This window comes from Oryza sativa, chromosome 2 (assembly GCF_034140825.1).
Source record: "Oryza sativa Japonica Group chromosome 2, ASM3414082v1".
In the NCBI taxonomy this organism is placed as follows: Eukaryota; Viridiplantae; Streptophyta; class Magnoliopsida; order Poales; family Poaceae; genus Oryza; species Oryza sativa.
Window position 1 is genome coordinate 15,721,005 of NC_089036.1, and position 20,667 is coordinate 15,741,671.

Genomic DNA, 20,667 nt, shown 5'->3' on the forward strand with positions numbered 1-20,667 from the left:
GAAATCTTCTAAAATTCATAACAAATTCAAACGAATTCCAAATTGATCCATTCAAGTTGCAAAATTCATCTAAAGTTGAGCTTTACATGTCTGTTTACTTTTCATGTATGGTTTATTTGGTTTTTATTAGAGTGTTTTCTCGTTTTGCATGCTAGCGTGCAGAATCTATTGTTGGTTGTGTCTTGTAGGTACAGTTGTACACCTCTGGCTAGAGTAAAACTATTCTAATAGCCATGCCCGCGGTTATGGGCGATCGAATAGCTTCACTGTGATTAGCCCCACTCTATTAATTAACTTGGCATAATGAATCAGAGTAGTTCAGGTGGGTTGGTTGGGCCTGTTCAACGTGGCGTAGCGTTGTTCAGTTGACATCTAATCTTGAATTAATCAATCAACTGTTTTACTCTTTTCAACTATAAATGTTTACAACTACTTTTATGCAAATAGCCACAAACCTCCCTTGTCTCCCCTTGCATGATTACATCGTTGGTGTGGCTTGCTGAGTACGGTGGTTGTACTCAACATTACTATTATTCCCCATGTTCAGAAGTGTTGTGTTTATGAGTTGAAGACAAAGTTAGTGGACCAAGGCTTATACCCCAATTGAGTTTTTGCCAGTGGAGTGGAGCTAATGCGTCGGTAGGATCGCCTTTTCCTCTGCTGCTGCATTCTTTTCGGTGTGATGACTAAGTGCCTCTTTTGTTAGTATTTACGTTTGGATCTATACATTAATTTGCCATTTTGTGTACCCTTACGTGATTCCTAGACAGGGGTTTATACACTAGATAGTTTAGAAATTTGGCTAAATTTCTGGCCATGACATGAATCCAGTGAATGTTGACCGTGGGTAATGAAAACTACAGATTTATTATGAGTTTTGCAACTTAAGATGTTGACAATGCTCATATGTGTTTATATGAGATTTAAGCACACTGGGTTTTTATTACCAAATGTGATAGTGCTTATTAAATAGACCAAACCATAGCCTACAAATCATAGATGTTTGTATGCGGAATCTGACAAATTAGCTCATCATTACAGGCTCTACGAACAACGAGTAGATATTATCCTTGATTGTGTGGCCATTTGTATATGCATCATCTTTCTTATAAAAGAACTCCATCGTTCTTGTTAGGTTGAATATTCGTTCCATTAGTTGTATTGGTTGAGTATTACCAGAATCCAACCACTCGCCATTGAAATCTTTCCATGACTCCTCGATTAGTAGATGTATCTTCTCATACGCCATTTCAATGTCAATGTTGTGTTCCTTCATGCAGCTATCTATTGTCGACGCTACATGTAAAGTCAATCTCTCACGCTGCATAAGAAATTTCCTCATCAAAATTTAAACAATAGGAAAAGAATGTAACTTAATTAGTAATTATCTAAACAATGTTGCTGATTATTTTTGAAGAAAATACTCCATGTGTCTATTATAGTTATACAAATGTAATATGTGTCTAACTTAAGAAAATAAACTTTACCTCATATGACTTAAGATCATCGGATAACCTCAAAATTATGCAGAGTGATTGTACTATTTTGGGCACACTACATACCCAATCAAAGCAGTCTTTTGAAACTATATCATCCATCCCTACAAATGATGTGCAAGACAGCAGGTGACATGCACCACTCCTCGCTGAAACCTGCAAGTGTTCATCAATTGTTCCAGGAATGTAACCTTCTTCACGCCATTTCACCTCTTTGTTGTAAGCTCTAACCAGATCTACTGTCTGCATAAAATTAAGACAAAATGCTTAGCAGCATCCACACAAAAAGGAGCTAAAAATTCATATTTGAAGTATATTCTCCCTTTGTTATTTCAAAGAAAGGTGATTTGGATCAATCATAAATTGCAATCATAAAGATCTCCATAGAACAATCGACATTGCAAATATCAAAAATCTACACAAAATAAATTGCAAGTACTCATATCAAGGCATGAAATGGCCCTTTTGTCCACTTCTTCTATTTCCTTTTAGTTTTTTACCTTTTGTTTTACTATGATTGCACCATATTGACAATCGTTAAGTACCGATTTCGACCGTTACTTATGTCAGTAAATAAAAGGGAACTAACATTTCTTACATACATATTAGTTACCTTCGTCCCAAAATGTAGCAACTTAGGATGGGATTAGACCTATGCTAGGATTATAAATCTAGACAAGCTCCATGTCTAGATTCGTAATCCTAGGATGAGTCCTATCCTAGATGATCTAATCTCATTCTAGGTTGCTATAATTGGGACGGAGGTAGTACAACTAATGTAGTTCCACTTGTCCTTGTAGGATACTATGGATGCAGTGATTATACAATAAACCGAAGGAGAAGATGTGCCTACATGCAAAGAAACACACCTCCGGTGAATCACGTGAGAGCACACGAATTGAATAGACAACAAATCAGACCAATCCACCATGCACCACCTTATGGGTCCACATGTCAACCTCTGGGAGAAAGGCGGTGGACATAGGTGGGGCCCAGGGGGGCTAAACAGGTGGTGCCCCTTCCCCCCCCCCCCCCTTATCTTTATCATGCACATGGACATTCTGATTAACTCCTGATGGCGGTTATGGGCGTTAATCAACCCACTCAACTATCATAAGCAACTATAAAAGGAGAAGAAGCTCTCACTTCCCAACACACACTCAATAAGCAATTTCTCTATTCTACATTTGTATTACTCTCTAGATTAGTGGAGTTTAGGCTTAGAATAGTTATTCAGTTTCCTAGTTTTCTCGAAGATTTGAGTATGTCTTTATTACTTTACTCTCTTTGTAAAAATATGAGTTTACTAATTAAATTATCTTATTTTTTTAGTTGTGTTCGTAGTTCATATATTGTGTCAATTATATGACCTATGAGTAGTTTATACCTCTTTCATATACTATATATGTTTAGGCTAGTCAATCTATGCCATGGCCTTGGTCCAATGATCTTAACGGGTTACATTAGTTCTAACTTGTCCATCTGAAGGGTGGGAATCCTGGGAGAATTAGTTGTATTATTTAGCATGTAATCATGGTGCTTAGATTTATTAAATGCCATTGGTGTGCCCCATGGAATGCAAAGGTAGGAGGCTGGTGGTAACAACCATGTCTATACTTTGTAATCTTCCGTATTTGGGTATGACGTAAGAGTTCGTAAAATGACATAACACACTGGTATACCAACAGGGAGTTGTCTCTCGGTAGTGACTAGGTGCCTAGAACTAAATGCTTATGTATATGAATGTATGTATCAACTAAGAATGATAACATAGAAGTACAGATGAAACCAATAGCTTTTCATTGTCTTTCTCACTAGCTAGTTTATTTATTGAGATGATTCTTCTGTATGTCACACTACCAAATTAGTTGTTGTTGCTGTGGCGGCGGCTGCTGCTGCTACTACTATTACTACTACAACTATTATTATTATTATTGTTGTTGTTGTTGTTGTTGTTGTTGTTGTTGTTGTTGTTGTTGTTGTTGTTGTTGTTGTTGTTGTTGTTGTTGTTGTTGTTGTTGTTGTTGTTGTTGTTGTTGTTGTTGTTGTTGTTATTATTATTATTATTATTATTATTATTACATTTACCCATGTTAGACTATCATATATTGATTATCGAATGATTATGATATATCGACTTATTCTTTACACCGTCGCTTTCCCTACGGAAAAACAAATAACAATACCCATAGAATACTGTCAGGTGAAATGTTACAACGGTATCCATGCGCTTGTGGATTTATCTGTGATCGTATCAAATACCAACACACTAAGTTGAAATTTGGAGTTTAAATATTTTTAACATTTTCTTGGCATTTCCAATAAAACAAAATTGTATCTACAGAAGTATTTTCTTTACTTTAAGAAAGGTAGTTAAGAAAGGAAGAACAAATTTTAGAAACTAAATTTAAGATAGAAAATTCTTGAACTCCAAACATATTCAAGAAAAAAATTATTATTATTTCATGCCATTGACTTTTTTTCTTGAAATTTTGGACTTCTTGTTTGGACTAGTCAATGGCATGATGATGGTAATGATCAGTGTGGGGGAAGCGAGAAGGCAATGATGCGAGGAGGATACAATTGCACAAGGAGAAGATGGCTGGATTGCTGAGATAAACTACTCTCTACATCAATATTCGATTTATTGCATTAAGCTACTCTGGCTCTTCTTCCACTGCTCCTTGCATCGAGTCTATGATCCTAGGGCTTCCTAATTTGCACGGTAGAAATTTTTTATTTATGCAATCGTAGCGTACTGTATGCCTATAACACTTCAATTTCTATCTAATTTACACCTCTAACCAATTATGTAACAAGTATTAATTGTTAGTGATGGTTAAAAAACAAAAAATGTTATTACTTGCCATGTTACCCTGTTTGATGCAAGTGATTACTAGCATTGAACTACCCATTCAGAGGTAACTTAAATTGATATATTAAGAGGATTGAAACCTTTATGAGAGTTTTAAAACTTCAATAACTCAAATACATGAAATAAATTTGCAATGATAAAATAACTTAGAAAATTTTTTAGGTATGACATGCGATATTTTTCCTCCAGTAGTAGCTCATTGTGGAGATTATGGGTACCCCATACCCACACGGCGTGGTTATCTGACTGGTTATAGGGGATAACTTATATCTATGAAATATGTAACGGATCATGACTTGGGTATTACGTTTCCCTGTATATTATGGAACGGCCTAAAGTCCTGGTTTGATAAGATTGTAAAGTAGATTTAGGAAACCGATACCGTGTTGGTTAAGGTTTCTATCTTGTAATCCAGCCCCCCATCATATATAAGGTGGGCAGTAGGCTCTCTAGGGGGCATGAGACAACTAGATCGTCAGATCTATACTACACTCGGCGGATTCAAATCCCCAAACAGGAGTAGAGTATTACCTCTCATTGAGAGGGCCTGAACCTGTCTAAATCCTTGTCTCCGCATCCATCCACTTTTAGGTCTCGTGCGCTACCCCCTTTTATTATTGCCGAATTCATGTTTCGACAGTTGGCGCGCCAGGTAGGGGTGCTTCGAGTTCCTCGTCGAAAAGTGTGATGGAACTAATCTTGGAAATCACCGGCGTGGTCTTCGGTCCACGATCCATCTATTATTATTTATCAATTTCTAATACACAGATTGATGTGTGGCCCAAATTTTTGTTTGCATGCATGTCCTGGCTGTTGATGAGATCCGCCAGCTACCTTCAATGACGACGTCGTGCTGAAGGACCATCAAGTTAGCCATCGGTTACAGGGCCGGATGCACATATGTGGTGGTGGTTAATTTTTTAATCACCCCTGGCAAGCTGGCTGACGCCGACTTCTTCTACAAATCGATCTACATGCAAACATACATGCATCGATTAACATTCATGATCATCTATACTTTTTTATTTGCTTATGGTACTAATCTCTATTTGATCTGTGGTTTATTATTTTGCATGCACCCCCGGTCGAACGTGTCCGATCCCCATCACAAGAAGTTTCTGACTGGGATTTGATCTGGACTCGGACCTGCGATCTGTACGAGCGCATGGCAGGACCTGTCGGGTGATGTGTGGATGTGTCTAGCGTTCATGCCACAGGAGATTAGTTGGCTAATTAATCAATATATGCAAGCCGTGTATATGCATTGATATATGCAAACATACATGCACAAGCTTCTTTATACCTATATTTTTCTTATGTGGTACTAAGCAGATGATCTATTCATTGATTTATTTTGCATGTACCCATGTCGGCTACCTTTGCTGTTGCTGACTAACATCTTCACTGACCGGCTGCCTCGTCCGCTACCGACTGGAGCCCTCGCCTGCACGGCTGGTCTTTTATGCCGCCGCTATTGGGTGTCTACGACTTCACTGTCGCGTCCCAAAATGACTCTAAAATACATCCTCGAAATTATGCCTAGAATAATTAAAATCCTTGTGAAAGCCTCCCACAAGTAAAATGTGCAAAGTTAAAAGTCAAATAAGGCTTGGAGGATTTTTGTATATTTCCTAAAAGCCTAAAATGCGTAAATAAATTTTAGTGGAATTTTCAGAGCACAAATAATAATTATTAAGAAATAAACAAAGTTAAAATGATTTTATAAAAAGAAAAATCCTAAAAAGTCTTTTCCCCCCTCCCCCTCTTGGGCCGGCTCGGCCCATCTCCTTCCCTCTCTCTCCTCCTCCCCGCGGCCCATTCGGCCTCCTCCCCGCGCGCGCGCCGCTGACGGGCGGGCCCGCCCGCCACCCTCGCTGACGGGTGGGGCCCACCCGTCATCCCCGTCCTCCCGCCGCTCCCGCCGCCTCGCCCGTGCCCTAGCGCCGCCGCCGCCGCAAATCCCGCCGCTCCCGTCCGCCCCGCGTGCAATCAAGAGGGGGGAAATATTCCCCGTGATTCCCTCCCTCTTTCCCCCCCATTTTTCCCTCCCTCTCTCCCTCGGATTCGTTCGGAATCTTTCCCCCTAAACCTCGCCGGCGCATCAATGGCGGCCGGATCTTCCGCGCCCGTTTCCCCCTCATCCGGCCGCCCTCTCTCACTCCCAACCCTATATAAACACTCCCCGTGCCTCCCTCCACCGTTTCCGCCACTCGCCGCTCTCTCTCCGCCGGAATCGAGCTCGCGCCGTCGCTCTCTCTCTCCGCCGTCACCGCCGAGCTCCGGTCTGCCGCCGTCGTCGCCCCGGACCTTCTCCCGCTTCGGCGCCGCCTCCTTCGGTTTCGCCGCAACCTCGCCGACCTCGTCCACCCCTCCGTTTCGCCCGCCGACCGCCGGAACGCCGCCGTCCCCGTCTACCCGAGCCGCGCCGCCGCCTTCCTATGCTCCGGTCGCCGTTTCCGTCGTCGCCGTCGACCCGGGGTGAGCTATGGACCGCCGATTCGTTTCCCCCTTCCCTCCCCTCTCTCGGGCGCCGCTCCGCCGCGCCGGTGGTCGCCGGCAGCGACCATCGGGGCGCGGGTGCGCCGCCTCCCGTCGGCTGTGCCGGCGTGGCCGCCTTCGGGCGCGCCCCGCGGCTGCCATGTGGGGCCCGGCCGTCAGCCGCCCGCGCCCTCGGGTGCGGCTGACGCGTGGGACCCACGGCGCCGGCCGGTGTGAGCCGGGAGCACCCGGTCCACCGTGGACCGTGAGGCTGCCGCGTGGGCCCCACTCCCGTGGACCCGGTCCGCGCGCCCCTTCCCTCGGCTGACGCAATAAATCCAAATTTTAAATTAAAATTTAAGTGAAGAAATTCGCAAATATTCATTTAAAGAGCATATAACCTTCAAATGGCCATAACTTGGCCATTTGAACTCGGAATTGGACCGTTCAAGTCTCTAATTTTTCCTTAAGAAGTCAAGAACCCATTTTTGTGCTTTGTTTCTGCTTGTTATATGGAGTTTATTAGAGTAAAAGCCTTTTCTTTTCCATTGATCGTGTAGACGCTGCAGCTTCGGAAGATCCGCTCTTCGTGGAGGTTGAAGCCGACGTTTGGGAAAGCGAGCAAGGCAAGTCACATCATCTTTGAACATATTGAATCCCAGTTTATGAAATTATGTTGATTTAAATTATTGCATTATCGCGTTATTTAAATTCCCGCGTTATCACTGTTTTGTTTAGCCATGCCTATTTACCTTTGTTATGACCTTATTATTGTTATTGTTATTATTTCCTTGTTCACCCTAGATTAAACAAAACCCCAACTAGTGGACACTCTACTCATGGTACCACTAGTATGATGTTAGGTAGATGCTTCGCTATTTAATTAGGTAACATTAGGCGGTTTTACAACTCTAGACTTTGGGATATTCATATCACCTGGACACTTTGGAATTGTTGGAGTATTGTGGAATTGGATTCACACCGCCCCCTCTATTCAAAATCCCCAAAATGGTTTTAGGCTGGGCTCGGGGTGCATGGTTTTGATAGTAGCACCTCGGCCATATAAGGACCGGTCTTCGGGCCTCTGTTGCAAAGCACTACCGTACTTCCACATGTCTAGTGGGTAAGGCTTAGTTTGTGGCTCAGTCTGGTTATAAACAAAAGTACACGGATGGAGATGGACGAAGTCGGGGGTCGATGGACATCTCCAGGGCAAATGAAGGCTACACGAGCTGCGGCCCGGTAGTCGAGATGTCGTGGAACAGGCCCGTGTCCTGCTGCTAGGGGCTCAGTCCTGCCTGCCTGTCCCGGGGGTTCCGGCCGTAGGTGGGATTGGGTCGGTACTCTTGTCTATGGCTAGGATGGGTTGGAAACTATGTCATGTCTTCCGTCCGTATACCATGGTGGTATGTGGCACGTGGTTACACGTGAGGAAGATGTGTCTTGTGGGTAAAGATGTACACCTCTGATCAGAGTATAATCTATTCGAATAGCCGCGCCCTCGGTTATGGGCAAGCCGAGCAATGTACCCAAGTTAGTGTTTTAATTCTTAAAACCTGCTTAACAACTAAAATGTGGAATGGTTGGCCTGGGTTGGCTTGGGACGAGCTGGGACCCAGGGTCGGGTTGCCGGTTCGGTCTGAATCATCGTAGGCCTTGGGTTAAGGCAGGTTCGTGTGGGTTCACGGCCTTGATAAATAATATTGCATAGTTCTAGAATCGTGTTTACAAAATAGCTTTGAGCAACTAAGCATCTTTAAATGCTGTTTACTGCAACCCTAACCCTTTATATTATAACTCCCTTGTACTCCCTTGCATTTATTATGCACTTGTGGGTGTGTCTTGTTGAGTACGGTGGTTGTACTCAGTCTTGCTCAATTTTTCCCAACCCAGAAGAGGAGCCCCTGGTTGATGAAGGCTTTGGTGTCTAGCTCGTGCCTGCCGTCAAGCGCCTGTGGTCGTCGCCCTAGTCTTCCGCTGTTTCTCGTTTGTCTTTGTGTGTGCTGGGCCTTCGTCGCCCATGTAATAAATTATCTATTTACGCTTCCGCTTGTTAAACTCTGAATTATATCAACTCTTGGTGTACCTTGCCTCCTGGGACAAGGAATAATACACGCACGAAAGGAACGCCCGTTGGGTTAATTCCGGTCGTGACATTCACCGCCGGCCTGCCTCCGTCGCCGCCGACTGTTGTCCTCGCCTTTATGGTTGGTTGGTCACACCACCGTTCACAGGCGTCCACGTCTTCACCGACCGGTTGGCCTTCGCCGCCGCCGACTGGTATTTCTGCCTGCACGGCTGGCCTATTATGCCGCCGCTGTCGGGCGTCTACGACTTCACCGCCGGCCTGCCTCCGTCGCCGCCGACTGTTGTCCTCGCCTTTACGGTTGGTTGGTCACACCACCGTTCACGGGCGTCCATGTCTTCACCGACCGGCTGGCCTTCGTCGCCGCCGACTGGTATTGCTGCCTGCACGGCTGGCCTATTATGTCGCCGCTGTTGGGTGTCTACGACTTCATCGCCGGCCTGCCTCTGTCGCCGCCGACCGGTGTCCTCGCCTATACGGTTGGTCGGCCACACCACCGTTCATGGGCGTCCACGTCTTCACCGACCGGCTTGCCTTCGCCGCCGCTGACTGGTGTCTCTGCCTACACGGCTGGCCAATTATGCCGCCGTTGGTGGGCATCTTCGGTTTCACCGTCGACCGCCTTCGTCGCCGCCGACTGGTGTCTTCATTATTATTGATGAACGACTTTGTTCCCACATTGGCCACCTCTGCCATCACCAAGGGGAATATTACACAGCTAAGTCATCAATAATTTTCTTTATATGATATTTTCCTTTTCCTCTGCCTCACTACATTAACTGGTTCTCCGTTGACTAGTGAGTCGAGGGCTATAGATGTTATATCATATTTTTAAACAATTTTTATTTATCTTGATTGCTTGTGAAATAATCCGAGTAACAATAAAGTTCCTATCGAGTTATGGAGTTCTATCTTCCTATGCTTTCCGTTTGGTTTGCCAATGGATAGTTGCCTTTGGGCCGATTGCTAGCACCCGGGGGCTCGTTGGATGGACCGAGTAACGCAAGGTGCTAAGTATTATTCAGAATAAATTAAAAGCATAGAGATAAGATAAATTTATTTTCTGCTCTTCACAATTGCAAAAGTACTCGAGTAGTAAATTCTGATTCGTGAAACTTAGTTCCATTAATGACGAACTCATGTCACTCATATGCATGTTTGGGAAGTGCCTAGGCCGACTCCTGATGCTTGGGGACTATGACTAGTCGGGCAGAGTGTTTAAACGTAAGGAGTCATCTGCTCGGGGAAATCAAAATTGACAAGAGGAGAAATACATATTTATAAATATTTTAAAATACTTGCATTTTTCTCCAGTATTATATTTACATCAGATACTACTCATCCTATATGTTTGTTCTGCAGGATCTAAATCCAGATATGCATAAAATATGTTTGTTCTGCAGGATCCAAATCCAGATATGCATAAAAGGGATTCATGGTTTTCAGCTTATCTCTTACGCTCCAGGAATGGATCAGTCAGAACATCACCACCAGCTCGCCATCGTCGCCGCCGACTGCTGTCTTCGCCTATACAGTTGGTTGGTCACAACACCGTTGTTAGGCGTCTATATCTTCACCGCCGGTTTGCTTTCGCCGCCACCAACTGGTGTCACCGCCTGCACAGCTGGCCTATTATGCCGCTGTTGTTGGGCGTCTACATCTTCACCGACCGGCCGCCTCGTCCGCCGCTGACTGGTGTTTCCGCCTGCACGGCTGGCCTATTATGCCGCCGTTGTTGGGTGTCTACATCTTCACCGACCGGCCGCCTCATCCGCCGTCGATTGGTGTCACCGCCTGCATGGTTGGCCTATTATGCCGCCGTTGTTGGGCGTTTACATCTTCACCGACCGGCCGCCTCATCCGCCGCCGACTAGTGTTTCGGCCTGCACGGCTGGCCTATTATGCCGCCGTTGTTGGGCGTCTACGTCTTCACCGACCGGCCGCCTCATCCGCCATCGACTGGTGTCACCGCCTGCACGGCTGGCCTATTATGCCGCCGTTGTTGGGCGTCTACGTATTCACCGACCGGCCGCCTCGTCCGCCGCCGACTGGTGTTTCTGCCTGCACGCCTGGCCTATTATGCCACCGTTGTTGGGCGTCTACGTCTTTACCGACCGGCTGCCTTCGTCTGCCGCCGACTGGTGTCTCCGCCTTCACGGTTGGTTGGTCACACCACCGTTGTTGGGCGTCTACGTCTTCACCGACCGGCTTGCCTTCGCCACCACCGACTGGTGTTTTCGCCTGCACGGCCGGCCTATTATGCCGCCGTTGTCGGGCGTCATCGACTTCACCGACTGGCCGCCTCGTCTGCCGCCGACTGGAGTTTCTGCTTGCACGGCCGGCCTATTATGCCGCTGTTGTTGGGCGTCATCGACTTCACCGACTGTCCGCCTCGTCCGCCGCCGATTGGCGTCTCCGCCTGCACGGCTGGCCTATTATGCCGCCGTTGTTGCGTGTCACGCCCAGAAATTCACTAGTAATTTCCGAACTTATTTGTGCATAAAATCCTCGTCCAGGAATCAGCCGATGTGCACAAACTGACAATTTAATATACAGATTCATCAAATTAACTAAAACGATAAATACTTACTTAAGAGGCACTTAGTCCTCACCATGAAGAAAACTACAGCGGAAAATAAAATCTAGCGAAGCTCCGGCTCCACTCCCACAGGCAGCTCAACTGGGGTATAAGCCAAACGTCTTCTCCTTCGCAACTTGTCTTCAACTGAGGTTTGATTGATTATTGCAAGGTGAGCATATGACATACTCAGCAAGCCATACAGCAAATATGCAAGTGCACAAGGATACCAAAGGATGGCATAATATAGGGCTCATTTGCAAAAGCAGCATTTAGCAAACATTTGAGAATTTGTAAAACAATAGAGTAATTAATCATCAATATTAATCAACACTGAACAGCACACCCATGCTGCACAGGCCCAACCATTCTAAACAACCATACCCGGCTGCACAGATCTATCTCCAAACCAGGAATATACCATTCTAAACCAGGAGCTAATCAAATTATTACCAGTTATAGCATCATTTATTATGGTGAAAAGTGTGAGACTAATCACGAAATACATTGTTAGACCCGCCCATAACCGCGGGCACGGCTATTCGAATAGTTTTACTCTGGGCAGAGGTGTACCACTGTACCCACAAGACACAACCCACCAGCATGTTGCCGTGTCCGCGCAGACACGTCACCATGTTGAGTGATTGTGACAAGACCCCTCGCATAACTCAACTCAAAGCAGTGCACCGTTCCCGGATCATAGTCACCCCCTTATAAACAAGGCATGGACTCCCCAGCGACCCCCGTGGGCTTATCTCCGCCACTTCTCAGTCTGGTGCTCCGCAACGAGCCTTGTTATACGAAGTGTCCAGCCGTTGCCCATTCTGGCTTGTGGTTGGCACGGTTAATGTTTCACAACCGAAAATCGTGAACCGGTCCTTAATTGTCATGAGCACGACCATCAAAACCATGTGCTCACAACCCACCATTATCAAGTTTTAGTTGGTACATTAATTAATTAACCAATCACGATTGACTATCATGAGCTATCATTAAATATCCATCATTAAGTAATAGTGAAACATTAGTTATCCCAATTGTGTGCTAATGTTTCTAAGCATGGCTAAGCAATTATGTCTAACATCTAGCTGAACCAATATATAAAGCCCAACTAGCCAAATTATAACCCAAGGTATCAAGGAATAGAGTAATCAATGCAAACAGGCCATAACAAAGGAATAAGTTCACACCACCCAGTGACATTAGAAAATAAATGCACAGTTGAAATAAATAGAGAATTTAAATATAGGATCAACATGCTCAAAGGAATTGTGTTCAGGATCTGTGTGACTTGCCTTGTAATAACGGGTCTTCAATTAATCTTCTTGAACACTTCCAGCGCACTCGCAAACCTTCGAAACGACGGGAACGACAAGCTAACACACAAAACGAGGAAAAAGACTAATAAAAACCAAATAAACAATACATAAAAAGTAAACAAACATGTAGATCATAATTTTAGATGAATTATGAGACTTGAACGGCCTCATTCTGACTTCAAATGAATTTATTACGAATTTTACAAGATTAAATCTAATTAAAGCCCATTTAAAAAGGATTAAATAAATTTAATTCAATTTATGGATAATTTTAATATGTAGATCTTTATTTTATACAACTTTTGCAACTTGAACCACATTAAACTGAGTTACAATGAATTAGTTATGAATTTTTAAAGATTAAACCGGATTAAAGCATTTATATGGATTTTAATTGAATTACGACACAATAATGAATTATTTTTGAAAAGGAAAAGGGAATTATAGCGTCATCGGCTAGGGTTCGTGGAGGACCGGGTGCACAGCGGCGGTCTACGGAATGGACGGCCGAGATCGATCCATCCAAAACGAACGACCGAGATCTATCGGCCCACGACCGGTCCACGGGACAAGGCGACGATGACGTCGGCGATAACGTCATCACCGGCGGCGACTCGGCTCACGCATGCTCGACGGCGAACGACGGTGAGGCGGCACAAACGGAAGACACCAACACGTAGAGGATGACGCGGCGAACTCACCGAGCACTTGGATGGTGGCAAACGACGACAGACGACGACGGCGGCGAGGTTGAAGCGGCGGTGGTCTTCGGGTCGACGGTGACGGTGGTGCTCCGGCGGTCTTCGGCGGCGGCGAAGCAGTGGACGGGAACGGTGACGACCTCACGATGCCGATGGTGGCGACGGCGACCGAAGGCGGCGACTGCAACGGCGGCGCGTCGCGGCTGAACCGACAACAACGACGGCGGCGGCTAGGGCTACACGGAGGCGGCGCTACACGCGACGGCGGGCTAAGACAAAAGTGGCGGTGGAGAGAGGAGGTCCCGGGGATCTTTTTATAGGGGCTAGGAGGCGGCGACGAAGGCCCACGGCGGCCGGCGACGGGATGGAAAGTTAGGGTTCGGAGAGAGAGAGAGACCGATCCGAATCGACCTCGAATCCAACACTTTCCAAGCGATTTTAGCCGGTGATTCCAAAAGAGAAAAGATAGAGGAGATCGAGAAGATCATTTCCCCTCTATTGATTTCATCGGAAACGGAAAGGATCGACCGGATTGGAATGGCGGCGGCGGCTAGGGTTTCGTCGGGAGGAAGACGACGGGCCTGACCCACCTGTCAGCGGGCGAACGCGCGCGCGCGGGCGGCTAACTGGGCCGATTGGGCCGAGGGAGAGAGAGAGCTGTTTTGGGCCAACTTTCGGCCCAAAGCCAAAAGGAGGATTTAAAAACATTTTTCTATTTAAATTATTCCTGAAATGCAATTCCATTTATTAAAAATACTTCCTTGGCTCAAATAAGTCCCAGAAAAATCTAGGAACTAAAGAATCAAGAGAAGTATTTAACAAAATTTTATCTAGCCCAATTTTATATTGAGATTTAACAAAATTAAATTAGATCTTCTCTTTTAGGCTTTTAGGATCATTTCTAATAATTCCTTTTAAACAACAATTTAAAATTTAAGGATTTTTAAACAAGAAAAGCTCTTAACATAATTATAATTAGATCATTAATTGATTATTGATTAACTAATTACTGAACTGTTCTTTGTATCATTTAGGAATTGAGCTCTGAAAAATCAGAGAAAATTTCAGAGAGTATAATTAATCATGGAGAATTTAATAAAAATTAAATCCAGCCATGCTTTAAATTTAGAAAATTTTATTTCCCACATTTAACTTTACTTGAAAATTAATGAACATTTAATATAAATTCTATTAATAATTTATTAAATAATTTATAAATCCTAAAACAAAAAATCTGGCTGTGACATTGCGCGTCTACGTCTTCACCGACCGGCTGCCTCGTGTGACGCCAACTATTGCTATCATCTTCACGGCTGTCCATGTCGCTGCCATCGCTAACAGGCGTCATCATCTTCAACGCAAGCTGTCTACGTCTACCGCTGACTGGTTTCTTCACTTCCATGGCTGCATGATTCTACCAGTGTTGATTGGCCTTATCGTCTTCATCGCCGGTCGTCTCGTCTGCTGCTGACTAGTGCCCTCACCTCTACGTCTGGTTTATACAGCTACCACTACTGATGGACATCATCGTCTTCCGTCGCCGACTGGTTATGCCGCTGCCGACTGGTGCTTTTATCTTCACAACTGCGCGTCTTCACTACCAGTTTGCTTCTGTTGCCGCCGACTCGTATTCACTTCATCACGGCAATGCAACTTTGTCATCATGGTAGAGCGACCTCATCTTTATTATCTTCGGCACCAGCAAACTCTATTGTTGCTACTTCGTAAGTTTTGCTACTTCACCAACCACGACGTCTTTGTGAACCTCGACATCTCGGCATGCGATGCCGTGTTATTTTACTACAAGTGGCTCTCCAATATTCAGGATTTCTACTTGGACATCTTCAACACATATCTTCAATCAAGCAATGACTATTCAACGACAAGAAGCTACAGTTCTCGACTCTATGTTCAGTTGTTTCCCAACTAATCAAAGAGTCGGGGGCTACACAAATACAAGGCTCAAAATTTGACAAATTTTATGTCAAGCTGAAGAAATCAATTAATCAGCCAACAAGTCAACTCCAGGAGTCAATATCTTCATCTTTGCTTCGGAGCAGACATTCTACTTCAACAACTTCAAATATTTCGGTTTAGACGAGTTGGGCAACAACATCAACTCTCCTCCAAGTGAAGCATCTACAACAGCTATAACATTAATTTGATGGATTATTGTCACTGACATCATCACCAGCACCTCTGCTTCATCGGCTCTGACATCTCCGCTGTTGCTAATGGATGATTATGTCTTCACCGACTTATTATTTCACCTTCACGGTTGACCTACTATGCAAATGCTGATGAGCGTGTTCGTCATTATCATTGGTTGCGACACTGCTATTAACAGGATCGCCGACATCATCATCTTCATTATGTCAGTTGCGTTTGTCGTTGCGGACTATTTTCTTCATCTTCATGATTGGTGGATTTCGTCGTAGCCTTTGATTTGCCTCGTCTGTCACCGACTGATTATTTCGCTGCCATGGCTACACAACTTTATCGCTGGGCGCCTTCATATTCATTGCTGGCTGACCTGACTGTTGCTGACTGGTTTCTTTGCCTCCATGGCTGTGCAACTTCATCACTTTTGATTGGTATCACTATCTTCACTACCACCAATATTTTTGCCACCTCTGGTGGGCAATATTATCTCTATATTGGTCGTCTTGTCTCTATGCCAACTGCGTCAGCTACCATCAATGGACAATTATGACTACGACAGAAGGACAAGCTATATGCTCAAAGGCTTACTAGCTCAAACACAAGTATCATACCTTCAATTTGGACTTATTCCGGATACATGCAACATGAATTCATGATCATGGGTTTATTTTCTATGCTCAAAGACTGGACTATTTATTATTCCCCGTAAGGGTTATCAACCGAATACTTGCGCCAGTCGGGATTCAATTATTTTATCTATTTGGGAGTATCCCATAAGGGATAGTCACTCAGATCAGAAGCTATTCATATGAGCTATACTTGGTCTATATCACCCGGAAGATTTATCACTCGGGAGCATGTTACATGCGTCATCCTTTAAAGGGTGTCGAAGGCATATTTTTTGGCCTAGGCCTAATATGTCTGCAGCCCATATTTTCAGGTGTGGCCTGTCACGTTCTTTTAGGGACTTAGGCACTTTTTGCTTAGGCCAAAGTGCGCGTGATCAAGTGCCCAATACCTTAAAATCCTTTTATACCACAGTTACTCAACTTTTTAGGAGTTGGTACAATGCATCTTAAAAGGTGTCAAACAGTAAAGCTTTTTATAGCTGCCCCGGTGACTTTTTTATATAGTCATGGCGCTGTTTGGGTTTATCAAGCAATTGATTGGATACAATATTATTGTTTTTTGCCACGTAAGTGTGCATTTTTATTGACTAATATTATGGCTTAGGCTGATTATATATTTTGGTTATTTTCTAGACGGTTGGTAAATCCTTATGAGTTTATTTACTCAGATGTTACACCACCTATGTCATATATTTCCAGGTGTGGTGAAACCATGTGTCTTTTAGGGACTTAAGCACATCTGTTAAAGTAGTGTACGTGTGGTGTATGCCCAATACTTTGGAAATTTCTTTATTCACAACATCAAGCTCTTCTTTATAGCTGTTTTGCTATGTGAATTTTCAATGATGTAGTCAATTTTAGATTGCATGCATCATATTTTACAAAGCAGTCGGTACATCACTCGGATCATGTTATTCGGGATTCACACCGCATATGCTATATATTAATATTAAGTCACTTGGTTGACTACAATTATCAAAACCACTCGGTTGGTTGGATTATTTATTCCTTGACTATATGCTTAGTTTGTTCAGCTAACCACATAGTCGGGGGCTACACCTATTAGGTGCATCTAGTCGATGCACCTGACTTTATTTTTCAGCCCAGCACAGTCTTCATATTTGGTAAAAGTACTCGGGAGATCATGGCGATGATGATTGAAGCACTCGGCTTTGGAGTAATCTGGTTTGAGAGAAGATTATCTTTTCGACTGCGAAGGTCTCAGGGGCTACTGTGGAGATTATGGGTACCCCATACCCACATGGCGTGGTTATCCGACTGGTTATAGGGGATAACTTATATCTATAAAATATGTAACGGATCATGACTTGGGTATTACGTTTCCCTGTATATTATGGAACGGCCTTATGTCCTGGTTTGATAAGATTGTAAAGTAGATTTAGGAAACCGATACCGTGTTGGTTAAGGTTTCTATCTTGTAATCCAGTCCCCCATCATATATAAGGTGGGCAGTAGGCTCTCTAGGGGGCATGAGACAACTAGATCGTCAGATCTATACTATACTCGGCGGATTCAAATCCCCAAACAGGAGTAGGTTATTACCTCTTATTGAGAGGAGCTGAACCTGTCTAAATCCTTGTCTCCGTATCCATCCACTTTTAGGTCTCGTACGCTACCTCTTTTATTATTGCCGAATTCATGTTTCGACACTCATCATCAATGTTTTGGTAGGTATCCAAAATTTTTTCAAACGCAAATCTCAGAAGCTCGGGGAGATTACAACCCATCTTTGGGTCCCAGCTGAACATGATTAATCACCGTCAAAAACATTGGACACGACCGCCCACAAGATAATACATCATTTACACCTATAAAACTTATATGTGCTATACAAGAGTTCAAAGAAATACTACTTGATGACTGATGAGAAATATAATTATGATAATACTCCATCCGTCAGGAAAATAGGTCCCGTTCTAGTTTATTCAGCGTAGATTAAGGTTTAAGGAAAATAAAACTATAATATTCCTTATTAAATAGTGTACGGTTGAGAGTGGGATGTTGAGGGTAAAATAGGGAAAATTTTAAAATTGAGATGCCTGGGTAACTATTTGAGATAAAATTTAAATCCTTGAAAAAAAAACTATTTTGGGATGGAGGGAGACTCATGAATCGGATAAATGAGTTGCAGTTATCGAAATTTCAATTGAATTAATATATAATGTATTGAATTGAATTAGAGTTTTAGGTTTTGTTTATTTTTGTTATTCACAGTAAATAAATAATTTAATCCAAATATGAGAGAATACAGACCTTTCTATACATTTGGTAAACTGTTCACACTCTTCTGGAGATCCATATACATCATAAATATCGTCCAAAATAGACACAATGGCTAGCACTTTTGTCAATATAATTCGACCTCGAGAGTAACATGGCTCGAAATATACTCCTGCTATCCAAAAGTAGCACTCCACAACTCTATCTCTTGCGAAGGAGAGCCTTGTTTCAAGTTGCAGATCCTTCCACCACCTGTAGACACATGTAAAATACATTTTTAACGTTTATTAATATGGAACATAATTTTAACAAAAACAGGTTACTTAACCTTGTAATTATTTTCAGCTCTTGCTGATGATGGATTTGCATGATATTGTAGCTCAACTTTGCAAGTTCCATAATCATCTCATTCACTGAAGCTCCTTTCTCATATGTAGACATAAAATACTTGGCCTCATATATTCGAACCCTTCTAGGGAGAGGGATCTCAAGCGCAGAATTTATGTCATGAGCTAGTGACCCTTCAACAACTTTGGGCATCAATGATCTTAGTTGCCTTTTAGTGAAGGAAATAGCTTCATCAAGTATTCCCTCTCCATGTGTCGTGAGATGAGCGGCATTGTAAAGACTTAGCAGGTCCCTTGCGTCTTCTGCCTCAAAAATTCCATCTTCATCTCTAAACTTCAGAAACACATCTAGAATACAGAATCGAAGTTTGTGAATGCCGCCAGCATTTCGTGGAAATGTTAAAAAATGTGAAGGGAAAAAGGCCCAAATATGATTATTTTTTCAGCCAGTTAGCACCCGTTTTACTACTCCATAAAGAATATCATTGGTGAAAAAAACTTATCTCCTGGTCATGATTTCGTTATTAATTACCTGGAGAAACTCTGTGTCGATGTTTAAGGAGAAGATAAAACCACAGAGCTACAGTATGCAGTTCACAGTCACTGACATCGGCGTCGCTAATTTCATCCATCACAGCGTTAATCTCCTCTTCGAACAGATGGTCCACACAGAGACGCTCCAGTACATCTATAAGATGCAGCTTCTCCGGAAGGCTATCGGTTCTTGAATTTACTATGAGTTTTGCCACCTCTTTCTTCAGATACTCTGCCCGTTCTTCCATCGATCTCTGCGGGAAAAAGGAACATTCTTAATTAAACTAACTCTCCGCCTGAAATCAATTTACATGCGGCCGTAAGAAAATCACAGCTAATTATTCATAAACTGTAAACATTCTGGAACAAATATTCTGTGGTAGGTGGCTGTGAGAAAATCATTTATTAAGTACATGCGCTGTACTTTTGGAATGAATAAACATTCTGAAGAAAATATTCTCTGTTATTAAACAATAGCTTCTTCCATTTCCGTGCTTATATATTTATTTGTTTATGTAGTTTTCCTAAGGGAAAGTTTCTGTGAGACTGCAAATTTAGAGATTTCCGGCTAGTTAATTCAGACTCGTAAAACACAGAAACATATAGAGACAGAGACGGAGAGATTGCAGAATGTGAAGCGAGAATAAACCTGATTGTCAGAGTAAGCCAACGGGTTGCAGTAAGAGAGGAAGAAATCTCCCCAGATGGAAGGCTCGAACTTTGCTTGATTCATTCTGCAGAGATCATTCTTGTCATCAACCTTGGCCATCGTCCTGCAGGGAGAACGGCTTGGCGTCTTCTTAGACACCACTGCTCCTTCGCCGAGTCTTGGTTCAGCAGCATATGCAGCAGAGGCTACAGAACAATGGGAGCTTCCTCTGGGCTGATGTGAACTGAAGGAGAGGAAGGTAGCGGGCAACTTCATGCTACTCGTCATCTCTCTTGGCTTGTATGCTTTTACAATGGCACCTTCTGCTAGGTCCTTGGTGCCTTACGTACTGCCATGGCCACGGTATGTATATATAGTACTCTAAGGCTGTGTTTAGTTCACACCAAAATTGAAAGTTTGGTTGAAATTGAAACGATGTGATAAAAAAGTTGGAAGTTTATGTGTGTAGGAAAGTTTTGATGTGATGAAAAAGTTGAAAAGTTTAAAGAATTATTTTGAAACTAAACACGGTCTAAAATGATTACGGGCCATCCGTCACTTTAATTTGGAT

At 43.4% G+C, this 20,667-nt stretch overlaps 1 protein-coding gene across 2 annotated transcripts; it reads right to left on the reverse strand.

The window, feature by feature from the left end:
• Positions 1–845: 845 nt before the first annotated feature.
• LOC9267316 (alpha-terpineol synthase, chloroplastic) lies at positions 846–20,434 on the reverse strand. Of its 2 annotated transcripts, XR_010739589.1 has the most exons (7): positions 20,097–20,434; positions 19,446–19,701; positions 18,895–19,261; positions 18,600–18,818; positions 12,809–12,889; positions 1,488–1,739; positions 846–1,321 (listed from the first exon to the last, which is right to left on the reverse strand). XR_010739589.1 is itself a non-coding variant. In XM_015769298.3 (6 exons), the coding sequence occupies exons 1-5, from the start codon at positions 20,382–20,384 to the stop codon at positions 12,826–12,828; spliced, it is 1,194 nt and encodes a 397-aa protein (XP_015624784.1). In that variant the 5' UTR covers positions 20,385–20,434; the 3' UTR covers positions 1,348–1,739; positions 12,809–12,825. The 2 variants fall into 2 exon arrangements, 1 of the variants encoding a protein (XP_015624784.1); XM_015769298.3 differs by lacking the exon at positions 846–1,321 and having other exon boundaries at positions 1,348–1,739.
• Between the last annotated feature and the right edge of the window lie 233 nt (positions 20,435–20,667).

Bases quoted from the DNA above. Each gene is read 5' to 3' on its own strand.
- LOC9267316 (XM_015769298.3), bottom strand. From the start codon at position 20,384: ATGACGAGTAGCATGAAGTTGCCCGCTACCTTCCTCTCCTTCAGTTCA. The intron at 19,702-20,096 runs GTTTATTCTCGC...TTTTTCCCGCAG, and splicing joins TGGCTTACTCTGACAATCAG to AGATCGATGGAAGAACGGGC. The intron at 12,890-18,599 runs GTCTGTATTCTC...TTTGTGTGTTAG, and splicing joins TTTACCAAATGTATAGAAAG to CTTGTCGTTCCCGTCGTTTC.